The 21,683-nt window shown below is 52.6% G+C and overlaps 7 protein-coding genes across 7 annotated transcripts; 3 read left to right on the top strand and 4 right to left on the bottom strand.

The window, feature by feature from the left end:
• Nucleotides 1-1,596: 1,596 nt before the first annotated feature.
• On the bottom strand, nucleotides 1,597-2,117 carry N7532_002495 (uncharacterized protein; the record flags this gene model as incomplete). Its single annotated transcript, XM_056614989.1, has 2 exons — nucleotides 1,597-1,893; nucleotides 1,944-2,117. The coding sequence occupies 2 exons, from the start codon at nucleotides 2,115-2,117 to the stop codon at nucleotides 1,597-1,599; spliced, it is 471 nt and encodes a 156-aa protein (XP_056477961.1).
• A 207-nt stretch (nucleotides 2,118-2,324) lies between these two features.
• N7532_002494 (ATP-dependent RNA helicase ECM16) lies at nucleotides 2,325-5,991 on the top strand (the record flags this gene model as incomplete). Its single annotated transcript, XM_056614988.1, has 2 exons — nucleotides 2,325-2,525; nucleotides 2,581-5,991. 2 exons carry the CDS (start codon nucleotides 2,325-2,327, stop codon nucleotides 5,989-5,991), a joined length of 3,612 nt encoding a protein of 1,203 aa, XP_056477960.1.
• A 236-nt stretch (nucleotides 5,992-6,227) lies between these two features.
• On the bottom strand, nucleotides 6,228-6,815 carry cwc21 (U2-type spliceosomal complex subunit CWC21; the record flags this gene model as incomplete). Its single annotated transcript, XM_056614987.1, has 1 exon — nucleotides 6,228-6,815. The coding sequence occupies one exon, from the start codon at nucleotides 6,813-6,815 to the stop codon at nucleotides 6,228-6,230; it is 588 nt and encodes a 195-aa protein (XP_056477959.1).
• Nucleotides 6,816-8,038: 1,223 nt separating this feature from the next.
• N7532_002492 (mRNA-binding protein PUF3) lies at nucleotides 8,039-10,945 on the bottom strand (the record flags this gene model as incomplete). The annotated part of the gene is made up of 1 exon (XM_056614986.1): nucleotides 8,039-10,945. The coding sequence occupies one exon, from the start codon at nucleotides 10,943-10,945 to the stop codon at nucleotides 8,039-8,041; it is 2,907 nt and encodes a 968-aa protein (XP_056477958.1).
• Nucleotides 10,946-12,118: 1,173 nt separating this feature from the next.
• On the bottom strand, nucleotides 12,119-12,757 carry N7532_002491 (uncharacterized protein; the record flags this gene model as incomplete). The annotated part of the gene is made up of 2 exons (XM_056614985.1): nucleotides 12,119-12,654; nucleotides 12,703-12,757. 2 exons carry the CDS (start codon nucleotides 12,755-12,757, stop codon nucleotides 12,119-12,121), a joined length of 591 nt encoding a protein of 196 aa, XP_056477957.1.
• Nucleotides 12,758-16,442: 3,685 nt separating this feature from the next.
• N7532_002490 (uncharacterized protein) lies at nucleotides 16,443-16,988 on the top strand (the record flags this gene model as incomplete). Its single annotated transcript, XM_056614984.1, has 1 exon — nucleotides 16,443-16,988. The coding sequence occupies one exon, from the start codon at nucleotides 16,443-16,445 to the stop codon at nucleotides 16,986-16,988; it is 546 nt and encodes a 181-aa protein (XP_056477956.1).
• A 1,237-nt stretch (nucleotides 16,989-18,225) lies between these two features.
• Nucleotides 18,226-21,516, top strand: N7532_002489 (mannose-ethanolamine phosphotransferase GPI13; the record flags this gene model as incomplete). The annotated part of the gene is made up of 2 exons (XM_056614983.1): nucleotides 18,226-18,404; nucleotides 18,519-21,516. 2 exons carry the CDS (start codon nucleotides 18,226-18,228, stop codon nucleotides 21,514-21,516), a joined length of 3,177 nt encoding a protein of 1,058 aa, XP_056477955.1.
• Nucleotides 21,517-21,683: the final 167 nt, after the last annotated feature.

The following is a 21,683-nucleotide window of genomic DNA, read 5'->3' as shown; positions in this document are numbered from 1 at the left end:
CTATTTAAGATCGAAGCTCAACGCGTCATATTACAACATCTCCAACTCCTAATATTGGCTAGTACGCCGCTGCGAGTACTAGTAGTAAGTAGTAGTAGCAAAAGATTTCTCAGGACGGTGCATTCATTCCTTGCAATAATACACATTCATCTGGCACACATTTGTCTTCATGCAGGGCCTGACTTGAATATCTGCAGCCATGAATGAACCATCTCAAGCAGACGCCTCGACCTTCGCAAAGAGGTGAGTCGGCTTGACCGAGCAACCCAATCTGACCTACTTTTTATTCCTAACGGACCAACATAATCTTCCATTATATCACAGTTCAACAGTCAAAATCCGAACCGGGTCATCCAAAAATGAGTACCACACGGTCTCAAGAGACCTCCTTTGCGTCGCGTCACCGTATTTCAAAGCATTGTTAGTGGTAGATCCAAGAAGCCAAACCCAGAAAAATCAATTTAGACGATATGGAAGACATCGTTTCGGATCGAAGCTTCAAGGCACTGATTCAGTGACTATATGTTGGCAGCGTAAAGTTCGAGACGAAGAACGGCAAAGATCAGATTTCGGCTACAATGGAGCTTGCCAAACTCGCGGACAAATATGGCATCGCTGGGCTGGAGTCCCCTATGGCATCATGCATCAAGGAAAACATTATGGAGGACATGAAAACTTGTACATATGGAGTTGCTGACAGATACGCAAACTTAATCACACGACGCGATATCGATTCTGCATTTTTATTGCCATCAGGATATCCAGTGCGCCAAGTTCTCTCAGGGGCTTCGTCGTTTCGCTTTCTTCGATATGAAAAGTCCAAATTCACTCGAGAAGTTATATAGTGTGTTAAATTGGCAATAAATCTTCTTCTTGAGGTCGAATCGGCCTTGAGTGACCAGAACACATCGCGTGGAGTCAGAATAAGAAACACTTTGAACGGGGTCAATACGATACACATGCAAGGCTCTACTCGAGATGCTGGGGGTGGGCTTACAGCTGGAGCCCCCATCGACGTTCCACTGCTTCCAGCTCTTCCAAAGTCTTCAAGGAGATAATGCTACTTCAAATCAATAGTCTTGGTCTCGGGTGTAACTAAATTTACTTCTGTTGGCCTAGCTTAGATCCATTTGGTAGCATTATTGATGAAGTTCTAGGAATTTATAAGAACTTTGCTTTTCGGCCACAGAATCCAGATTATTGACCGCAAAGCTCTCACTATTTTGGGTGATGTTTCTTTATCATTGTTCATACAATGACACTCAATAGAATTCAGCATAGGGTTTGATGTTTTCTGCTGCAAGAGGTTGTAGGCGTAGCGATTGCCCGAATGCCGACCATTTCTCGCCTTGGCTCATAAGTTTTTTTCTTGAATATTCCGTGTGTTCCTGGACGTGATTGAATATCATTCGAGTGTAAGAAGCGTTATGTTCATAGCCAGGAAACGGATTGGGGCAACTCGTCAGTTCATTCAACGGTTCAGGATGAAGTCCCAATCACGAATTGGTCCATTGTCACAACATGAAAATATAAATCCATCGAGGAAGTTTTCAAAAATTCATCACTCGTAATTTGCTATTAAAAACAAAATGGTATCTAAATGCATTGCAAAACAAGGTCGATGATTGCAAAGAACGAATCACGGTCTGCGCCTGTTTTGCCGAGCCCAAGACCCACGACCAAAAGCCGCTTCTCCGAGGGCGATTTGGTCGCAATAGCCGTGGCGATCTGACGCGCGAGGAGCTGGCCCACTGTGTCCTGGCCGGGCGCATGGCCACCCAAGAGAGATGTTGCTGTCAGACCGCTGAGGGGCAACAGGCTGTCGTCCGTACCCTCAGAGAAGGTGTGCATGCCATCAGTACCCGGATTTAAGTTCACAATGGGCACATGCAGCTGTTCCCGAGTTAGCATTCCTCTAGATAGGAGCTTTCATGAGTACAAACCCAGTGCGCAAGTCGGCCTTGTTGCGAGATGGTGACCATGATCTTATCGCTGAAGTTCATGACCATGACATCGGTCTTGACACCATCTACCAGGCCAGCCACTTGCCTGGTGGCAGCTGGGAAAGGCAGATTCAGGCTCAAAGTCTCCTGCAAAGCACTGTCTAGAGTCGCCATTGTTGATGTTGGTGTTGCATGTCCGGATGCTCAGCGGCCTGTTGATGCTTTGGTGAAAGGCGGTCAGGCCCTCCCCACACTGCAGTATCCGGCATAATTCTCACCGCCTCGCGCATATCCTCGATTTTTTTTCCCGCTGAACTCGACGACTGCGCAATTCAAGCCTCTTGGTTTTTCTGTCTTGTTTAGAAGGGTGTATTTTTCAAGATGCCCAAGTTCGTTCCTCGCCAGCGAAAACAAAAGCACCGGCGCCAAGAGCCTGCTGCGCCGGTCGATACCAATGTTGCGGAGCTGGCGCCAGTCTCCAAAGATGAAAAGGAAGCTCGGAGACAGAAGCTTCGCGAGGAGCTTCGAGATCAGCACACCAATGTCTCGTCGAAGAAGCAAAAGCGCTTGGATAAGTATATTGTAGGTGAAGCTGCTCAAGACCAGCCATGGTCAGCTTTTCTAACTTGGCATGCAGGAAACCAAATTGAAGAAGGAAGAGAACGCCGAACTCTTGAAGAAGCTCGCTCAAGCGAAAACCGATCATTCCGGTCTTCATAGCTTCCGAGATTTGGGCAAGCGCAAGCGCGAAGGCGATGAAGTCGCTCCTGAGCCCGCCGTTAAAGTATCGGACCGAACTTCCTCCGCTCAAGATCTGTCCGGAGACGAAACAGACGACTCCGATCGTGGTCTGAAGGTCTCCGATCCTGCCACTGATCCCGATCCTACCCCGAAACCCCAAACAGTTGTTGGAAGTGGATTGAAACGCCCTCTCGAGCTCGGCCCCGACGGTTTCCCGATCCTCAAAAAGCGGAAGCGCGCTGCGAAGCCGGCACCGGCACCGGCGCCTGTACAGGAACCTGATTGGGATGGATTCGGATCAGACGAGGGAAACTCGGATGAAGAGTGCTCGGACAAGGATGTGGACAACTCGGATAGCGATGCGGAGGAGGATCCGGAAGGCGAAGATTCCGAGTCGTCCGAAGGTACTTCTGACGAGGAGGATTCTGGCGAAGGCTCTGATGAAGAAGATTCCGACGATGAAGGTGAGGAAGCCCCTCACAAAATCAAGCCAAGAGAATCCGCTTTTAAATCCTGGGCCGTCCAACAAATCAATGAAGCCGTGGGCTTTAAGCCAGAGGCACCGACGATCACCGATTATGCCCAGCAGCAAGCATTTGCACCTCCCCGAAAGGAGGCAAAGAACACGGTCTACGAAGAAGAGCCTCTGCCACTAGAGCTTCAAGTCACCCAGGGCGATCCCTACCGCAAGGCTTTCAGTGTCCCCGTGGAACGCTCAGAAGAAATCCAAAATGCCCGTATGGGCCTTCCGGTTGTTGGTGAGGAGCAGAAGATCATGGAGGCCATTCACAACAACTCTACCATAGTCATCTGGGGTGCCACTGGTAGCGGAAAGACTACTCAGTTGCCCCAATTCCTCTTCGAATCCGGCTACGGCAACCCGAACAGCCCCAATCCGGGTTTGATCGGTGTCACTCAACCCCGTCGAGTGGCGGCCGTGAGTATGGCGAACCGTGTCTCTCAGGAACTTGGCCAATACTCCGATCACGTCTCCTATCAGATCCGATTCGAGACAACTGTCTCCAAGAAGACTGCCATCAAGTTCATGACTGATGGTATTCTTCTCCGAGAAATCGCAGAGGACTTTTCTCTTCGCAAGTATTCCGTCATCATCATTGATGAGGCTCACGAGCGGAGTGTCAACACTGATATTCTGATTGGTATGGTCAGCCGTATTGTGGATCTGCGCAAATCAATGATGGCCGAAGACCCGACAGTCACACCCCTGAAGATTGTCATCATGTCTGCCACTCTGCGTATCTCCGACTTCACCCAAAATTCTAGCCTTTTTCGCCAAGGGCCACCTCCACTGGTCCAGGCTGAGGGCCGCCAGTACCCCGTCACCGTCCACTTTGCCCGTCGCACACACCGTGATTACGTTGAAGAGGCTTTCCGTAAAGTCTCGCGTGGTCACCGTAAGCTGCCACCTGGTGGAATGCTTGTGTTCTTAACTGGACAGCAAGAGATTCGACAGCTGTCAAAGCGGCTGAAGCAGACATTTAAACCAACACAGCGGGCAGATGCAACTCAAGCAAAGGTGCAGATTTCCGCAAACGACGCACCTTTGGAAGCAGAAGACTTGGAGCTCGGTGGTACGGAGATGGACAATGCCGGCGTAGACGACGAAAGTGATGTCGAAATCACCGGACTCGACGAACCAGATGATGAAGACGAAGGTTTCGACCTGGGCGAGGATGCCATGGATGAGTCTACTCGCGTCCACGTCTTGCCTTTATACTCGCAATTGCCCACCAAAGAGCAGATGAAGGTCTTTGAGCCGCCACCAGAGAACTCGCGGTTGATCATCCTAGCCACCAACGTCGCCGAAACCTCCCTGACCATCCCGGGAATCAAGTACGTCTTCGACTGCGGTCGATCCAAGGAGAAGCAATACGACCTCTTCACCGGTGTGCAGAGTTTCCAGATCGGCTGGATCAGCAAAGCCAGCGCAAACCAGAGAGCTGGTCGAGCCGGTCGAACAGGACCAGGTCACTGCTACCGCATGTATTCGTCGGCCGTCTACGAAAATGACTTCGACGAATATACCGATCCAGAGATCCTCCGCACCCCCATCGAAGGAATCGTCCTCCAAATGAAAAGCATGGGTCTGCACAACGTGATCAATTTCCCCTTCCCTACACCTCCCAGCCGCCAGGGTCTCGCCAAAGCAGAAAAGCTGCTCAAGAACCTCGGTGCCCTCTCTGCCAGTGGCCAAGTAACGCAAATTGGCCGCCGTCTCTCCACATACCCCCTCTCCCCCCGATTCGGCAAAATGCTCTACATCGGACACCAGCACGGCTGCATGCCCTATGTCATTGCACTCGTCGCAGCCCTCGCCGTCGGCGATCTCTTCGTCGCGGAGAACCAAGTGAACCCCGTCGACAACGCGCCGTCAAATAAACATAAAAGCGACGACAGCTCTAGCGACGAGGACGGGGATGATAGAAAAGTCTACACAAACGCGGACCGTCTAGAAGACACGGAGCGCGAAAAGAAATCCAAAGACTACGCTCGCGTTCATCGGTTGTTGAGTAAACACGACGATACATCCGACGCCTTAAAATACCTCTCCGCCATCTGCGCCTACGCATACGCCTCAGACGGCGAAGCCTTCAGCGAGCAGATGTTCTTCCGCGCAAAGGCCTTCAAGGAAGCTTCCCAGCTCCGTCGCCAATTGACCGACATCGTCCGGTCCAATACCTCTGGCGTCGTAGGCACCTACGAACCGCGTCTCCCAGAACCCTCCGCGAAGCAAATCAAGGCCCTGAAACAAATCGTTACAGCCGGCTTCATCGATAACGTCGCTATCCGCGCTGATATGGCCCCCGTTCCACCAGAGAACCCTCGTGCTCCCCGTCGCGCCATCGACGTGCCCTACCTCACGCTCTTCCGCTCGCGCGAGGGTCCTGCACAAGATATCTCCGAACGAGCCGTCTTCGTCCACCCCACCTCTGCCCTGGCGAAACTTACGCCGAAGGAAATGCCGCAGTATATCATCTACTCGCATCTGCAGCAGTCGACTACTTCGCTGGTTTCGGAACAAGCGCCGAAGATTAGAATGTTCCCGCTTGTCGTTCCGAGTGGGTTGCAGCTTGCGGCGATTGCGCATGATACCCCATTGTTGGAGTATGGGAAGCCGATTGGAAAGACGGAGATCTTGGAGGGTATTCCGGTGCGCCGCTCGGCGTGGGTTGTGCCTTCGTTGGTTGGTGATGCTGGTGGTGCTGGCTGGCCTTTGCCTGCGAAGAAGGTTGTTCAGAAGAAGGATCCGAGAGAAGGCTGGGTTATTGAGAAATTTGTGGCTTAAAATCTACCTGGGCTGTTTGTCTTGCCTTGGTGATAACAGGTTATTGGTTTTGTTTAGATGAGGTTATGATATCCAATCGAGTATAGTCGCATTTGTCGATGCAGTCCCTCGATTCTCTAACACATAGACAAAAAAAAAAAAGAGGTAGAATAATTCTCAGAATTCAATAGAGGGTCTGTCGGAATAATATGCACCCATCAAACGCCCAACACCACCCCAAAATCAAATAACACAATTTAATCCCGTCTCCTCTCAACCCTCCCAGAACTAATCTCTCCAGTCTCCCTATCCTCTCGAATGCCCAGCGCCTTCCGTAACCTCTCACTCTCCTCAATCTTCGCCTCAGCAAGCTCATGAACCTGATAAGCCTTGAGATTCCTCCGATCCTTTGGAGGGGCCATCTTCCCCTTCTCCTTCTCGCCTTCCTTCAACAACTTCTCCCGCAAAGCCTCACACCGCGCATCAATTTCCTCCTCGCTCAAGATCTTCTCTTCATCATCTTGTTCCCCCTCCTCTTTCTCTTCCTTTTTGTCGTCCTTCTTGGCCTTGCTCTGCTCCTCTTCGATCCGCTCGTTCTCCTCCTCAAGACGCTCCCGCTCCTCCATCACTTTCACCTCGATCGCGCGCATCCGGTCGTGTTCCAAGATCTGCTGGTCAGGCTTGCGTTGCCTGAAGCTGCGCTCGCTGCTGCCGTTTGCACCTGTCACTGGTGGGTAGGGCGCGCCGTAGCCTGCGTTGCGCGGTTTCATGAAGGCGCTGTTGCGCTGGACATAGCCGGATGTGCCGCTGCCGCGGGGTGTGCTTAGACCGACGTTGGAGGACATTTTTGGTTCGTGGAGTGTGCGTAAGGTTGTTTTTGATGTGGTCTGGTTTGGAATTTGGTAGGTTATGTGTTGCAGCCTTTGGGAGTGGGTTTCGGGGTGGTCGTCAACGCTGCATCTGCTCCAGGCTGTGTTGGTTGAGCTTGTGGAAGGTTGGAGTGAGGCGAGGAGAGGTGGGTTGAAGGCTGGAGTTGCGGCAACTTCCAAGGCCAATCTGGGCTTGGCGGGTCCGCGGCGCATCTTATCGGTCACGTGATACGTTCTACCTTTGCCTCACATGACCTCAGGCGTACTGAGTCTCGAAATTGAAAGAAATATATTTACTGGTTTGGAAAGATTTGAGAATTAAGGAATAATACATTAGCCACTAAGCAAACTATCAACAAATTGTTGGGGCATAAGGAACACTTTTCATTGGAAGTGAACTGTATACCGAAGCAAACCCGCACCTGATATGCGTGGCATCTTTCTTAATATTGTAGAAGAAAGATATTGAGCAGAGTAAGAGGGGGAAGGAAGACAGAGAAGCAGAGAGGACCAGAAGAGGACCAACAATAAACAGATAAATAAAAGGATACCGTGCCATGCAAAAAAGATAATTCTCTCCCATATTTCCATTTCCGAAGCTCAAGGGGTGGTGTCTCTCATGTCATATGCCGAAGATCGTTGAAAGCGAAGATAATTTCCCATTTGATTTCCCTGTCTTCGCTTGACCGTGACCCAGATAATGAAAAAAAATGATAAAAGGACACATCGACGCCGATTCCACATTGGTTGAGTCCTGACTGTGTCACACCACACGCCTGTTGATATGAGAGTTCAGTCGAGGGAGATCGCATAATGACAATGATGGGGGAGTAAAAAATAGGACAAGAAATAATGGACAGAGGGAAAACAGATTTCCGAGATCAACACACATGAGAAGGGAAAAATAGGGAAGTAGGTAAAATAGAGGGTCCCTCTTTGCGCCGTCAAGCCATGGATAACATGAGAATAGGGATTTGGGAGGGGAAAAATAAAACACATTTGACGTTGACAGTAACATCATATATCCCGCCGAATTTCAAGCCCCTGTATGTATACGCCCATATTAGATAAAGGAAGCAAAAAATATGAACTCCGGAGGAAGTTGGGGTTTTTTTCGGTTCAAATCGGCGTAGAAGCGAAAAAAAAGAGGAAAAAGATTATGTGGGCCAGCAAAAATAAGGTTATGTTGTGCAATCGAATTAGTGAGCGCTGGTGACATCGACCGGGACGGCAACACCAGCGTTGCCTGTCTCGGGACTCGAAACCGACGTCACAGTGCTCTTAGCAAGCCCCTTGGACTCAAGAGAGCCATCGACAGTGTTCTGGTTGTCCGTCGGAGGTGGGGTGGGCGGCGCAGTGCCGACGAAGGGAGCTCGCGGCTGCTCCATGGCAGGGATGGTGCGCTTGGAGGGCTGTGGGGAGGATTTGTGGGAGTTCGGGGGAGTAGTCGATGTAGTGTGCGGCAGAGGACCGGCTGCCGGGGAGTTGGGGTCGAAAATGAGCTTCTCGATCGCCACGATCTGCTTTCCGTAGCTGAACTTTTTCAGCTGGCTGAGCAGGGGCTTGATTTGGTCGATGAGGGCCTCGCGCTCGGCGCCCTTGAGTTGACCAAGAACCTTTTCTGTAGGGCGAGAGTAAGCTTCAATCTTTCTGCAGTAGAAACGGAGTAACTTACGGATGACATAGTTTCCATACTGGTCGCGCATCAAGCCGAGCAGTGGGCTCTCACCCCGGTCATTGGGAGAAGTCAGTGTCGAAATGATGTGGTGGCGCTGGCTCGGCTCGCCAAATTCGATACTCTTCTCGACGACGTTGCTGGCAAACTTGTGCTTGGAGTAAGCCAGCAATTGCGACATCACGATCACAATCATGCGGTTCCGATCCTTCTCATCGCCGTTCTCGATAACATGTTGGATGACATAGTTGCCAAACTGATCCGGGATGAGGTTCGACGTGCAAGCGTGGAGCTCGCCCAGAATGGACTCCCGATCCACCTCCTCACAGTGCTCCAGCATGCGCTGGATAACGCGGCATCCGTAAGGGTGGGCCGCGAGACGGTTCACCTGGCCCCGGAAGGCGTTAATAATGAACTGCACGTACTGCGAAGGAACACGCTCAATGGCCTTTTGAATAACGTGGTTGCCATTCTGATCCCGCACACACTTCAGAACGTGGTTCTCCAGCTCCTTGACCATGGCCGCCTGTTGGTCAGTGAGGATGTGCTCGAGAGCTTTCTGGACGACTCGGCAGCCGTACATCTGAGTCGACAAGGCAAGAACATGACCACGCATTTGGTTGGCCAGAATCTTCTTCTGAGTCTGGTTGCCGTGTTCAAACAACTTCTGGACGACGTAGTTGCCGAAGACATCGGTCATGAGCTGCAGACAGTTGGGTTGGATCTCCCGGAAGACCTGCTCTTTCTCATCACTGTTGGCAGTCTCCAGCTTCTGCTGAATGAAGCGAGAGCCATGCTGGTCACCGCTGAACTCGACAACGTGGTTGTAGATGTCCTTGAGCTCGTAGCGCTTGTTTCCCTTGCTGTTGGCGCGGAATTCCTCGAGAAGTGGGCTGCGAACAACTTGAGTAGGGTCATGTTCTCGTGCTCGGTTGATGACGGCGGGATTGCCAAGCCCCAAAGAGGGCATCGGGTAGTAGCCTTGGAGGGCATTGAAACGCGCGGCCTGGAAACCGGCGTAATCGTATGAGGGGGGCATTTGCATGCGCTGCAAGCCGTTGCCTTGGCTCTGCACGAACTCTTGCTCTTGGAGTCGGAGGCGTCGCTCGAAAGCCGCAGCCTGATTCTCAGACATGCGGGCACCGGCGTTGCGGTACTGAGCTCCATCAACACCAGCATAGATCGGACTGTCCATGCGGGCGTAGTCCGAGGGGGAGATGGACCCATTGTCTGCGCCACGAGATCGCGTTTGGTAGAGCATATCCTGCGCCGCATCATTTCCATAGCCAGCCAAAGCTTGGTAGCTGACATCGTCGTTGTTCTGGAACTTGCCTCGGGGCATAGACCCATCGAAAGAAGCGTGGGGCATGTAGGGCGGGCGCTGAACAGAAGATTGTCCGCCGAAGCCACCATTGTTGAGCTGGAGCTTGCTAAATCCCGAGTTAAGATCCATTGAGCCACTGTTGTAACGGCCATCGATGCTGTGGTTGTCGGAGTAGAAAGAGGGGTTGGCGGAGTGGACAGGCCGTTGAGCGTATGAGGCGGAATTGTGTGACATGTGTGAAAGGCCACTGCGGGTCTGCGAGGGAGACATGTTGTCGGGAATACCAGAGATAGAAGACATGTTCATTTGAGTCGCCATGTCATCACGCGAGCCCTCCATCGGTCCAGCGAAACCTGATTTGACGGGGAAAGTCGCTCCCACTGGGCTTCCACTCAGACCAGTTGTGCTCATCTGTCGTCGACTGTCGCCATTGCGAAGCCCAGCGAAACCACCGAATGTGATACCATCTCCAGATGGAGAAACACCCTCCGAGCTGCTGTTCAGGTACGGACGGTGGCTCACTGTACCGGCCGAAGTCCCGATTCCAGTCGTACGTGGGAGTGTGAAATATGAAGAGTCGCCTGCATTGTTCAAGGCCGGGGCACTGCGGTCATTCGAACGAGTTTCGATTGGCGAGGTCGCCATGCTGCGGTTCTGGCCCATTGAGAGCGACGAGGTGTTGACAGTACTCCACGGAAGGTTGGGACGTCCAGTCCAGCCATCAGACTCTGAAGATGACAGCAAGGAGCCCGAACCTGACTTTCCTTCAAACGCGTTTTCGCTGATGTGTTGCTCTGTTTTTCTGGTGGTGAGTGACGGCCATAAGGTCGATCGGAAGGTCCACATACCATCACTGAATCCCCCTCCTAGGTTGGAGTCGCCCCAGATGTTGTTGTTCCAGCTAGACTTGCCAGCTCCGAATCCCTTCCCCACACTGTTGCCTTGGGATCCACGTGTGCGGTCGTTGTTCATCCCGGATGAACTCATGTTAGAGCGGCTCGACCGTACCTGCGTATTTCGCGTCAGTGCCTGATCCGATCCGTTGCCGGATTGTCCTCCACTCACGTTGTGCACGCTGCTTGCATTAGCAGCCATGGTAGAAGCCATCCCAGGTAAGCGATCGATGGAAGGGTAATCAGATATGTACTCGAACGAACGGGCGAACGTATTTGCAGGAGAGGTCGAGGTGTCGTCACTAAATCACAAGGCCGAACAACCGATCTGTTTCGGCCAGTATTTGCAGCGGGCACCAGGCACCAGGAACGGCGTGTACGAAGAATATAAGACTGTTGGTGGAGGAAGACCCTTGTTAGCAGACAGCCCAAAAGCAGGTATACAGGGTCAGGGACGACGAGGGGAGGGCGACGAGAGGGCACACACTCACCAAGGAGGGAACAGAAAGGGATCACCAGAAAGCGTTGATGACCCAGCAGGGAACGACCGTGGCCTTTTTTTTGGATTTTGGTGGTTCTTCAGGAGCCGCAGACCCAGGACATGTACAGATAACCGATGGGGATCGAGAGGAGGAAAGGAGGAGAAGTTGGAAAGGGAGTATCGGTCACTGGAAAATGCGGGCAGGAAGAAGCAGGATCGGGGTAGGAGATGCAAGGCGACAAAGATTGGAACGATGCAAATCTTCTTCCCCTTCGTTTGTCGCTGCAGGGCAGGTTTGGTAGCCGGAGATCAGAATTGGGGAGGCGCCGCGACGTTACTCTGCTCCGTGCATGCTCCAGGAATCTCCCAGTTTGCAGATCGTCCTCATGCGCCTTGTGGAGGAGCGCGGTTCCCGAGAATGGAAGAGCGTTGGGACCCTGGGATGGGGAGTTTGCGCAAGGGGGGGCGAGGATGGAGGGATGGAGGGGGGGCGAGGTTTCGTAGGCGGTCGACAAGGGAAAAATAGCGGAATGCGCTCCTGTTGCGCAAAGAAGGAAAGCCGACGAGGGTTTTTTTGCTTTAGTGGGTCGACGGATGGGAATGTGGGCGAGAGACAAAGCACGGCATTAATGTAGTCCAGCTGTCACACAGGCGCCAGCATGACAGCCAAGCTCGATTTGGTTTTTTTTTTTCCTGCGTGCTCTGCTCTGTCGGTATTCCTTTTTGGAGGAAAAGTGCAGAGGAATACTGCACGGGCGGGAAGGAGAATGGAAGAAAAGGAAGAAACGAAGAGCGAGAAAAAGGCGAAGAAGAGTAACACGAAAGGGAAAAAAGAAAGGTGATGGGAGAAATGATAGATAAGGTGTGGGCGCAGAAACTGATGCTGGGCCGGAGGAGATCAGCCGCTTAGTGTATGGTACTGGTATTCGCGGGAGGCGATGACGCCTTGAGCAGGGTCGATCCCGGGGGTACTTCAGCTACTACGCTACTAACTATGGGAGATAAAGTCATTCGGTGCTGGAATCGTCGCAGCCCAGCCTGTTCGGTGGTATGGTACCGTACTCGTATTGTGACAGACAGATCGCCGGATCTCTGGCTCTCCCGGCGCTTCTTTTTTAGTGCCCCATCGACCTTCAACTCAGCTTCGTCGAAACGACGGCCGGCGGCCCCAGCCGGCGGCATTGCGGACGTCAAATGCCACCATCGCGCCCCTTCGACCACCTGTCCCCTTTCTTCTTTCGGTAATTTTGGGGAGCCCCCGGGCCTGACCGCCAGATCATCATCCACGGTCTGCATGAAAAGAACACCACCCCCAGTCCCTAGGTTTCCCAGGGACGCGGATGACAATCGAGGGCGCCGGGCGGGTGCACGGGAAAACTTGAAGTCACCATGGCCCAGCTTCGGCCAACACTTCCTAGCGGTCCACTTCATCGACAGAACTCCTGACATGTCTCAATAACCACGGTCGATGCCATCAAGTCGGAGCATACCGGCAAACTCGGCCTTTGCATTCTGCCGAGATGGTCGAGCATATGAATGGGCCATGGGCGAACACACTAGACCAGGAAGTACACATCTGCGAGGGGCGGCCAGAAGTCGAGAGATCAACCTGGTCGAAATTCACCGGTCTGGCTCAGACTGGTGTCCGATCGGACACGGCTCCACTTGGACGGCCCTAGCCTGAGTCCGAGCAAGGTACATTAATCAAGCTTGTCGCTTGACGGCTAACCCTGAGTTTATTATCCAGCAGTGCACTACAGTACAATTAACCCTCGCAGACACGGGGCAACATGAGTTTGTTTATTTGATTCTGTCCGACCCGGTTGAGGTCGGAACGGAACATTCTTGAGAATAAAAATTAAAAATAAATAAAAGAGCCAAGGGTCCGCCACCTTTCTAACTGTGGATTACCTGTCATTCCAGGCCCCGGCCGCGCTCGTTGGCGGAGGCGCTTTCTCTGGTCAAGACCTCAATGGGTAGGAGCAGGGCTGGTTGATTGACTCATGGATCGACGCCTGGTTCGTGCCATGATCATGTTCGTCAACAAAAACGCATTTGGAATCCCTCCCTTCATCCCTGGGGAGGAAAGCGATAGTTTTTCGCTTCAGCAGTATGTAGAATATAGATAGTCCGACCCTCTCTCCTCTATGCTGGGCTCCAGGAAACCAGGACAACCTTCCTGCGAGTCTCACAAATAGTGTGCTCGGTCGTCCTCGCCCGCGCTTTGGACCGTGAGCAAGACGAGCTAGTAAATGTTCCATCGACTCTTCCAGCCCCTTGCTTCTGTATCGTCACTCTGATCCTTGGATCCATCTGCGATGCCTCCCTCCACCCCTCGGGAACCACTACCAGCTGAATTTCCTGATTTACTTTGATGACAAGAGAAGCTCATCGGGAGCAAGCTGTCCGGACAAGTGGTGTGGTGGAGGGGAGAGCAGAACCGTTTTAGTCGGTCAAGGACACCCCGGTTGGACGCCCTCGCAGTCCCGGCGAGATTGAAAAGAGACCGAGACATGGAGATCACGGAGAGTCATACAGGTGATGGTCGGCAAGGATTCGCACGTCCGCATCCTTGCACAGCGTCGCACACTGTCAGTCAATCACTCACAGAAATTCTTCGATCTTTCCCCGGATCTTTGAGCCCGCCTTGCATCCGATAGCCGCCGCAGGTCTGAGACCCAGGCGGACGTGAGGACGATGACCGCGGTTACCGGGGCGGCAGGTACCTTAGGGTAATAGTACAGGGCCAGAGGGTGCCTTGTCGATAAATAGATAGATAGATAATGCGAGGTGCAGCAGGTATTTCCGAGTTTCCAGGAAACATGACAGCTGATTTTCCTTTTGGCGCGCTGCAGAGTACCCAGCTAGATGGGGCCGACGGTTCCACCGGCGTGACGTATCGCATTTGGTAATTCACCGCATCATGATTAGTTGACCAGTGCGGCACTGGTCGTCGACTCATCGGCCTTGCCCCAGTCGATAGTCGGGCCACGCTGCGTGGTGGGGTTTAGAAGTGTCAAGAACTTGGTTGAGTTGGCGATCTGGGCCGTGCAGTCTTGGCGGTAGACAGACAGCAGTTCGACCCTTCATCACTGCACCAGTATTTGGTATACGGGACCTGCTGCTGAAGTATTCTCCTCCCATTGCTATGTCATCGTTGTGATGTTGAGATTCTCTTGACGTAGCCGGGGTATCAATGTACTTGAAACACGGTGGATCTTGAATGCGGCGAGGATCTACGAACTGCCCGGGATCTCCATCTCCGTCTGGATCGAGACCGAGAACCCCGCGTTTCAAAAGTGCCCAAGTGCTCATGTGTTACGGGCATGGTCAGATGCTAGATTGGAGCATGGCAGGTGCACTGTACAGCGGCCCGAGTACCTAGGTATAGATTGCACTAGTGATTGTCCCGTGGATACATAGAACGAAGCTGTCTCATATCCTGCACTCTATTGGAACTTCTGATATTTTTTTAAGCAAACAGTTGGGTAACCATATTTGAGAATAACAAATATGAGCGTTGTAGGCGGAAACAGTGGCTAAGGTGTATTGGTCAGAGTACACACCTCAAGTACAGCACATGCTTCTGCATGTACCCGGACACGAGAACTCAATGTCCGATGGCGCCCCTCGACCAGTCGAGGCTCGACCAACGTGTGTAGGAGTCGGACAGGATGGGATGTTCTTGCGGAATGAGGGATGGTTGCACAGTGGATATTTGTATCGGTGGATATTCGAGGGAAGGATGGACCTTGGCTGAGTGCTTGGCATGTGCTTATATATATCGAATCGGCCAAGGTAGCCACCACGCATACCCTTGTAATTAATCATGACAATTCAAACCAAAGAAAAGACAGATGAAAAGATAAAAACCAACCGTGGACTACACATGTAAATAAGTAGATATTTTAATTCATAGATGATAATCGGCGTAATTGTCTACACTCTCAGGTCCTTCACTTCAGGCGCTGTTCATGTGACCGCTTCCCCGGACGGCCAGGTCGAGGAGATCTGGCCAATTCATCTTCCATTCTAGAAAGTCTCCTTCAATGCTCACAAGCGAATACATATCAGCGTCAGTCTACGTTGTAGACCTTTTCTCCGTTGCCAATTGACGAGATGGGTCTTTGTTCACGCGTACCCACCAGCAGTTCAAGCGAGTCGAACCTCATCTCCGGCTACCGCACTTAGTTTGATGGGATTCACGTGAGATGTATGCAGACTTCATGGGTGTCTCAACCCCGCGAATGAGATGGTGATACATGCATGAATCTAATCTCTTGCTAACCCTGATTCTATTGCATCATAGGTCGAGGACGACCCGCTGCATCCGTGTCAATAAATAACAACCTGTCAGGGAAATGAAGTAAACAACTCTAAGTTCGACGGTGAGACATCGGTATTATGCGCATGACCAGACATCTGTACAGTATGTACCCTCCCCATAGTCAGACGGCTACAGTAATATGTACCGAGTACATACTGCCCAGCACATGCCGCCTTTTCAGGGGAACCACGACAAACGGCATAGTTCGGTGGGCCTAAAGCTCTGATTTTCGCCAATAAACAAGCGCAATCTAGCGCCCACCCACGGTCGGCTGCCAGGCACGGGCAAGTGATTGGCTGGTCAACAACAGCCCACGCCTGCAGGCTGACCGGCGCAGGCTAAACGAGCAAACGGGCTAGCGCAATTGGCAGTTGGGCAACACTTCACCTGTCGCTAGGCCCAGGCGAGTCTAGGGTGAACAAAAATAAAGATAGGGCGAACTGGGGCGGTCAACTGGAGTCTGGACTGTTGTCAAAGCGGAGCCCGGCGTTGCATTAGGCACCGCCCTCTTTTCCTTCTCTGCCCCTGTTTTCCCTTCATTCTCCATCCATCCTCCCACCTCCCCTTCCACCGTCCTCCATTCTTTCCCCAGCAGGTGTCGGCTTCACTCTTTCAGCTGCACGCCCTGCGATCCATTCTTTCCTTTGCGCCTATCGTTTCCTCCTTCACCTTCATTCCTTCTCTGGCCTCGAACAGTCCGCGACTCTGGTTTCGAGACATCCCATTCCTGCGACTTGCTTCAACCCGGATTAGATCCGTGACACTCTTTGGAATTTAACTACGACGATCCCTATCGGTCTCCCCCACCGCGTCTGACGCGATATCGATCCGATCAACAATCAACGACATCGATATCGATATCGACATCGACGCATTCGACAACACACACACGCGACCGACAAAATGATCAACCTGGTTCCCCGGATCGTGGCTCGTGATGACAACAACAACAACAACAATGTTGGCCTCTCTGGCTCCATGGTCGACCTCCTGATCTCGCTTCTCGTTCTTGTTCTCCTCGGTCTTGCTCTCGTCGGTGGTCTGCTGGTTCTCCGCCGTAAGCGTCAATCGAAGAAGCAGAATTCCGTCCTCCCCGTCCACAATGGCCAGGTCCCCAATCATCACCGCAGCTTGACCATCACCGCCAATAAGACCGACTCCATCCTGGTCTACGACGAGAAACGTAGTCTTATGGAGAATTCCCATAGCCCCCCGCCCAGCCCGGTCCCCGAGATCCGCATCACCTTCCCCGAAGAGGAAGACGCCTCCGGCAAGCGGTCATCAAAGATGGTCGTTGTGCGTATTAGTGAGGCCGGCAGTGTAGGCCTCGAGCCCTGCCACGAAGAGCTGCCGCCCTACCAAACTACCGACACCGGCCGGTTCCAATCCCTGGATATCGAACGCATGGGTGGCCTGAAGGAGAAGGAGGAGATGAGGAGCTACCACTAAGTGGCTACCCTAGGGTATGAACCACAATACCGGCTTCCAGCTCCTCGCCCTCAGCTTTAGCCGCGATCAAACCGCGATCAAACCGCGCTCTCCACCCCGCACTCTCTTCGACGACTTCCTAAAAGCATGACGAGCACCTTGGCGACTTTCTCTCTTATCTCCTTCCCCATATACCTGTTCTCTGTTTCTCTCCCACTGCCCCACCGTGGCTTGCACATACACCTGCATCTTATTTTGTTTGGCAATATCCAGACGAGCAATTTCGACCTTTTTGCGATGGTCAGATCTACGGAGCCCGACTATCTCGTGCCTTTGGAGATATGCTACATCTGGATTGTGTATAGCGAGGGCCTGCCGATTTATCTATTTGGAGCTTTGTCTATGGCGTTTTTCTTCGTGGGCTCTCATATTAATCTCGACCCTGCCACGTCCCTAGGGTCTGAAAGATATGCGACAGCGTTGTTTCTCATTTCTGTTTATTATTTTCCTTTTTCTTCTCTCACACCCATTTTGGCGGCCTTTATTTTATTTTTGTTTTTGCTCACTTTTTTGGGCCCGTCTTCACCTCCTTACCTTCTTATGCGTCTTTTGGCGCCCCCGGCAGCTGGATAATGTATGTACTTAGTCCTCCTATTTTCCTAAACGAATCCGCAATGCATTTATTGCACTTGACATGCAATATCGTCCCTCGTAGTATTTTAGCATTTGTATTTATCCGCTATCTACTTCGTGGTCTCAATCTGAGACGTGCTAAACAAATCTTGTGTGCGACCCGCGCGGCCAATCAGAAATGCCGACCCCGAGCTCTCCCCAACCCGTCGCTTTCCGCGACGTCAAGACAAATTTACATTTTCCACCTGCAGCCGCAACACACTCCTTCTGGTTCTCTCTTTTGTCTCCTCCCGTTCGCCGAAGCGATGCGCAGCTACTGATCTCCCGCCTGAGGGGAAGCCGCTCACCCAACAGAGCACAGACAGGGGCCATCTTTTCTATCCCGATCCTGTTCCCACCCGGGCTCGCGATCTTCTCGACCGGAGCCAGGAGCCCAAGGCGACGCAATTGCCTCGATCCGTGCTTGAATCCGGCTTCCCTGCCATTGTGCGACTATTTCCGTCTGATATTTTCACCCCTTTCGCCGTGTTGCGATCAAACGGTGTCTGCGGACCCTTTCACCGACACACCGAACCACTTGGACAACTTCTCCTTAGAAGGGAGTTGACGTGTTACTCTTTTTCAAATGGCTTCCACACCGAAGAAGGGCCTCGCTGGGAAGGCTGCGCTTCCCAATGCCTCGAAACAAACCTCTCGTGGCGATCCGTCCAAACCGCCCGGTGTTCAGGATGAAAAGGCAGAGGAACTTGAGGCCGAGTTCAAGACCAAGCATCTTGGTGTGATGGGTGTGCTCTTTTGGATCTTGTAAGTGACATCTCGTGTGATTGAGGTATTCGAGCATGTGGGCTCGACCTGCGACGCCAGAGCCAGTCTCGAAAAAAACATTGAAAATACTAACCAGGGATTAAATTCGTCTAGGTTGATACACCTTGCCGGCATCTACTTTTTCACAAAGGGTTTCCTCCTCACGCGGATGGTCCTCGAAAACAAATCCTCATGTCAATTCCTTCCTTTCGACGACGCCTCCGCTCAAGAAATCGCACCGGCAAACAAGCAAGAAGGCGGCTGCTGGCATCAGAAGTCTTTCGACAAGGCTGTTGTCATTGTCATCGATGCTCTGCGATACGACTTCACGGTTCCTTTTGCCCCCAAGGATGAGAGTGAATCCGCCCACCTCTTCCACGATAATATTCCCGTTCTCTACGAGGTTGCTATCAAAAATCCCGCCAATGCCTTCCTGCTGCCCTTCATCGCCGACGCGCCAACTGCCACCCTGCAACGTCTGAAGGGATTGACGACCGGAACTCTGCCTACTTTCGTCGATGCTGGCTCTAACTTTGCTGGTACTGCGATTGACGAGGACAACTTGGTTGCCCAGCTGCATAGTGCTGGAAAGACCCTGGTTCATCTTGGCGACGATACCTGGCAAGCTCTGTTTCCGGGATACTTCGATGCCAACCTGACCCACCCGTACGATTCCTTCAATGTGTGGGACCTGCACACTGTCGACAATGGCGTCAATGAGCACTTGTTCCCTCTCCTTCGCCCGGAGAACAAGTCGAAGTGGGATGTTATCTTCGGTCATTACCTCGGCGTTGATCATGCTGGTCACCGATATGGACCAAACCACGCGGCTATGGCTGGCAAGCTGCAGGAAATGGACCGTGTCATCCGTGATATCATCGCCGCCCTGGACGATGATACTCTGCTTGTTGTGATGGGTGACCACGGAATGGATATCAAGGGTGACCACGGTGGTGAATCTGACGACGAAGTTGAGGCTGCTCTCTGGATGTATTCCAAGCGAGCAGCTTTCGGTCGTACCAGTAGAGAGACTCTGCAGCCACCGAAGCACGCGAAGGAACGCCCGATTCCTCAGATTGACCTGGTCCCGACGCTCGCGTTGATGCTTGGAATTCCTATCCCGTTCAACAACCTTGGCTCTCCCATCGAAGAAGCCTTTGCCGGTCCCAGCGGCAATGACTGGGGCAACCTGGCCACCGTTGGCCGCCTTACCGCGGCTCAGATCAAGCGGTATCAGGATGCGTATGCGATTTCCCGCGGCGCGGGTGATGATGAGGAGTCGGCTAACCTTTGGTCTGCGGCTGAGGCCGAGTGGAAGACTGGGTCAAAGGCCTTTGCGTCGAAATCAACAGCTGTCCGGTCCAGCTATGAGCTTTACCGCAAGTATCAGCGACACACTCTGGACGTGTGTCGTGGACTGTGGACCCGATTTGACGTTCCCAGTATGATTCAAGGTGTTGTGCTTCTTGTCGGTGGCATTGCGCTCCTTGTACTGTACGCCCGGGGAATGAAGAACGACCGGACCGAGCTCACCTCCCAACTCTTGTCCTTTGCCGGCGTTGGTTCTGGGCTTGGTGCTGCTTCTGGTAGCATTTTGGCCTTGTTTGGGTTTACGGAAATGTCGACTCTCGACCTATCCATCTTGCTGGCTGCGGCTGGTAGCATGGCCGGTGCGTTGATTGCCATGGTCAAGAAGCCTGCAAGCCTCACCTTGCCTCTGCCAAATGGTATGTGGGGATGGCTCGCCGTGCTCTTCACCGTCTCTCAGTCCGTCGGGTATGCCTCGAACTCCTATACCATCTGGGAAGACGAAATCATGCTCTTCTTCCTCACTACGTTCGGAGTGTGCGCTGGTATTTCCTCGATGCGACAAAAGACACCTACCGATCGTGTTCTTGGTGTGTATCACTCACTCCTCTTCGTGATTATCGGCCGTCTGGCATCTTTCTCCCGTCTCTGCCGTGAAGAACAGATGCCTTTCTGCCGCTCAACCTACTACGCTTCATCGACCTCATCCATTTCCGCACCCTGGCAACTGGGTATTCCATTCTTGGTTACCCTGATCTTGCCCGGCGTCATTCGGGGCTTCTACGCCGGCTCCAAATCCTACGAAGGCGCCGCCACCTTGTGGATTGGCTTTGCATTCCGCCTGGGTCTCCTCATTACCTCCCTCTTCTGGATGCTCGAAGGTGCCGACGACGGTGAATGGCTTCCACTCAGCAAGGAAACCCTCAAGTCCGTCCGCGTCTTCCTCGCCCAACTAGTCCTCGCACTTGCTTTCGCCGCAGGCACAGGCGCATACCTGTACTCGAAACCCTGCATCAGCATCAGCGTGAACAAGCCACAAGACGATCCGAACGCACCACCCGCGCCTTTCATCGCGGGCCAAGAGCAGAAGCCACGCACAACAGTTACGATCCTCGGTTTTGGAAACGTCTACGGTACACGCTTCTTCTTCCTGGTCGTCAATTTCGCATTGGCTATCATCCTCCTGCAAAAGCCTATGGGCCAAGGCGCCATCGCTCTACTTGTTTGGCAAATCCTTTCTCTCCTTGAAATCCTCGACACAAACAACCTCACCCTCACAAGCTCCTCCATCGGCCCCATTGTCCTGGGCCTCCTCGGCTCCTTCTACTTCTTCAAAACAGGCCATCAAGCCACACCCAGCAGCATCCAATGGGAAACTGCCTTCATCCCCCTCTCTACCATTAAATACCCCTGGACCCCGCTGGTAGTCATTCTCAACACCTTCGGCGCGCAAATCCTCGCTGCCCTCGCTGTGCCATTGACGGTTCTGTGGAAGCGACCGCTCCAAACACACGACCGCGTCTCGACTTCTCCGGCTGCGAAACTCGCGAACCCTGCGACGAAACTCCTCTCGGACGTCGTGCAGGCTGTTTGTACGCATACCCTCTACCTTGCGACTATCAACCTGGCCACGACGATGTGGGCCGGTCATCTCCGTCGCCACCTGATGCTTTATCGCATCTTCAGCCCAAGATTCATGATGGGTGCGGTTGTGTTGGCTGTTGTGGATGTTGTTCTTATGCTCTTTGCCGTTGGTGGTGTGCGGTGGAGCACGCTTAGTGTCGGGGAGATCTTTGGGTGGTGAGAACTGTATCCGAATTGCAGTGTAACCTGAAAAAAGGCATGTATCATATTTCCATCGTTGGACGGAAAATGGGCGACTACCCTTTTGCATGATTCCCGGAGAAGATTACTTCATTCGAGTCTTCTACCTCTGTCTTATTAAGTCTTGTATCTTTTCTTGCGTGTCGT

Source organism: Penicillium argentinense (assembly GCF_028826775.1).
Source record: "Penicillium argentinense strain IBT 30761 chromosome Unknown utg000003l_segment0_segment0, whole genome shotgun sequence".
Lineage (NCBI taxonomy): Eukaryota > Fungi > Ascomycota > Eurotiomycetes > Eurotiales > Aspergillaceae > Penicillium > Penicillium argentinense.
Note: the sequence above shows the minus strand (reverse complement) of the source record. Positions and strands in the feature narration are given on the sequence as shown.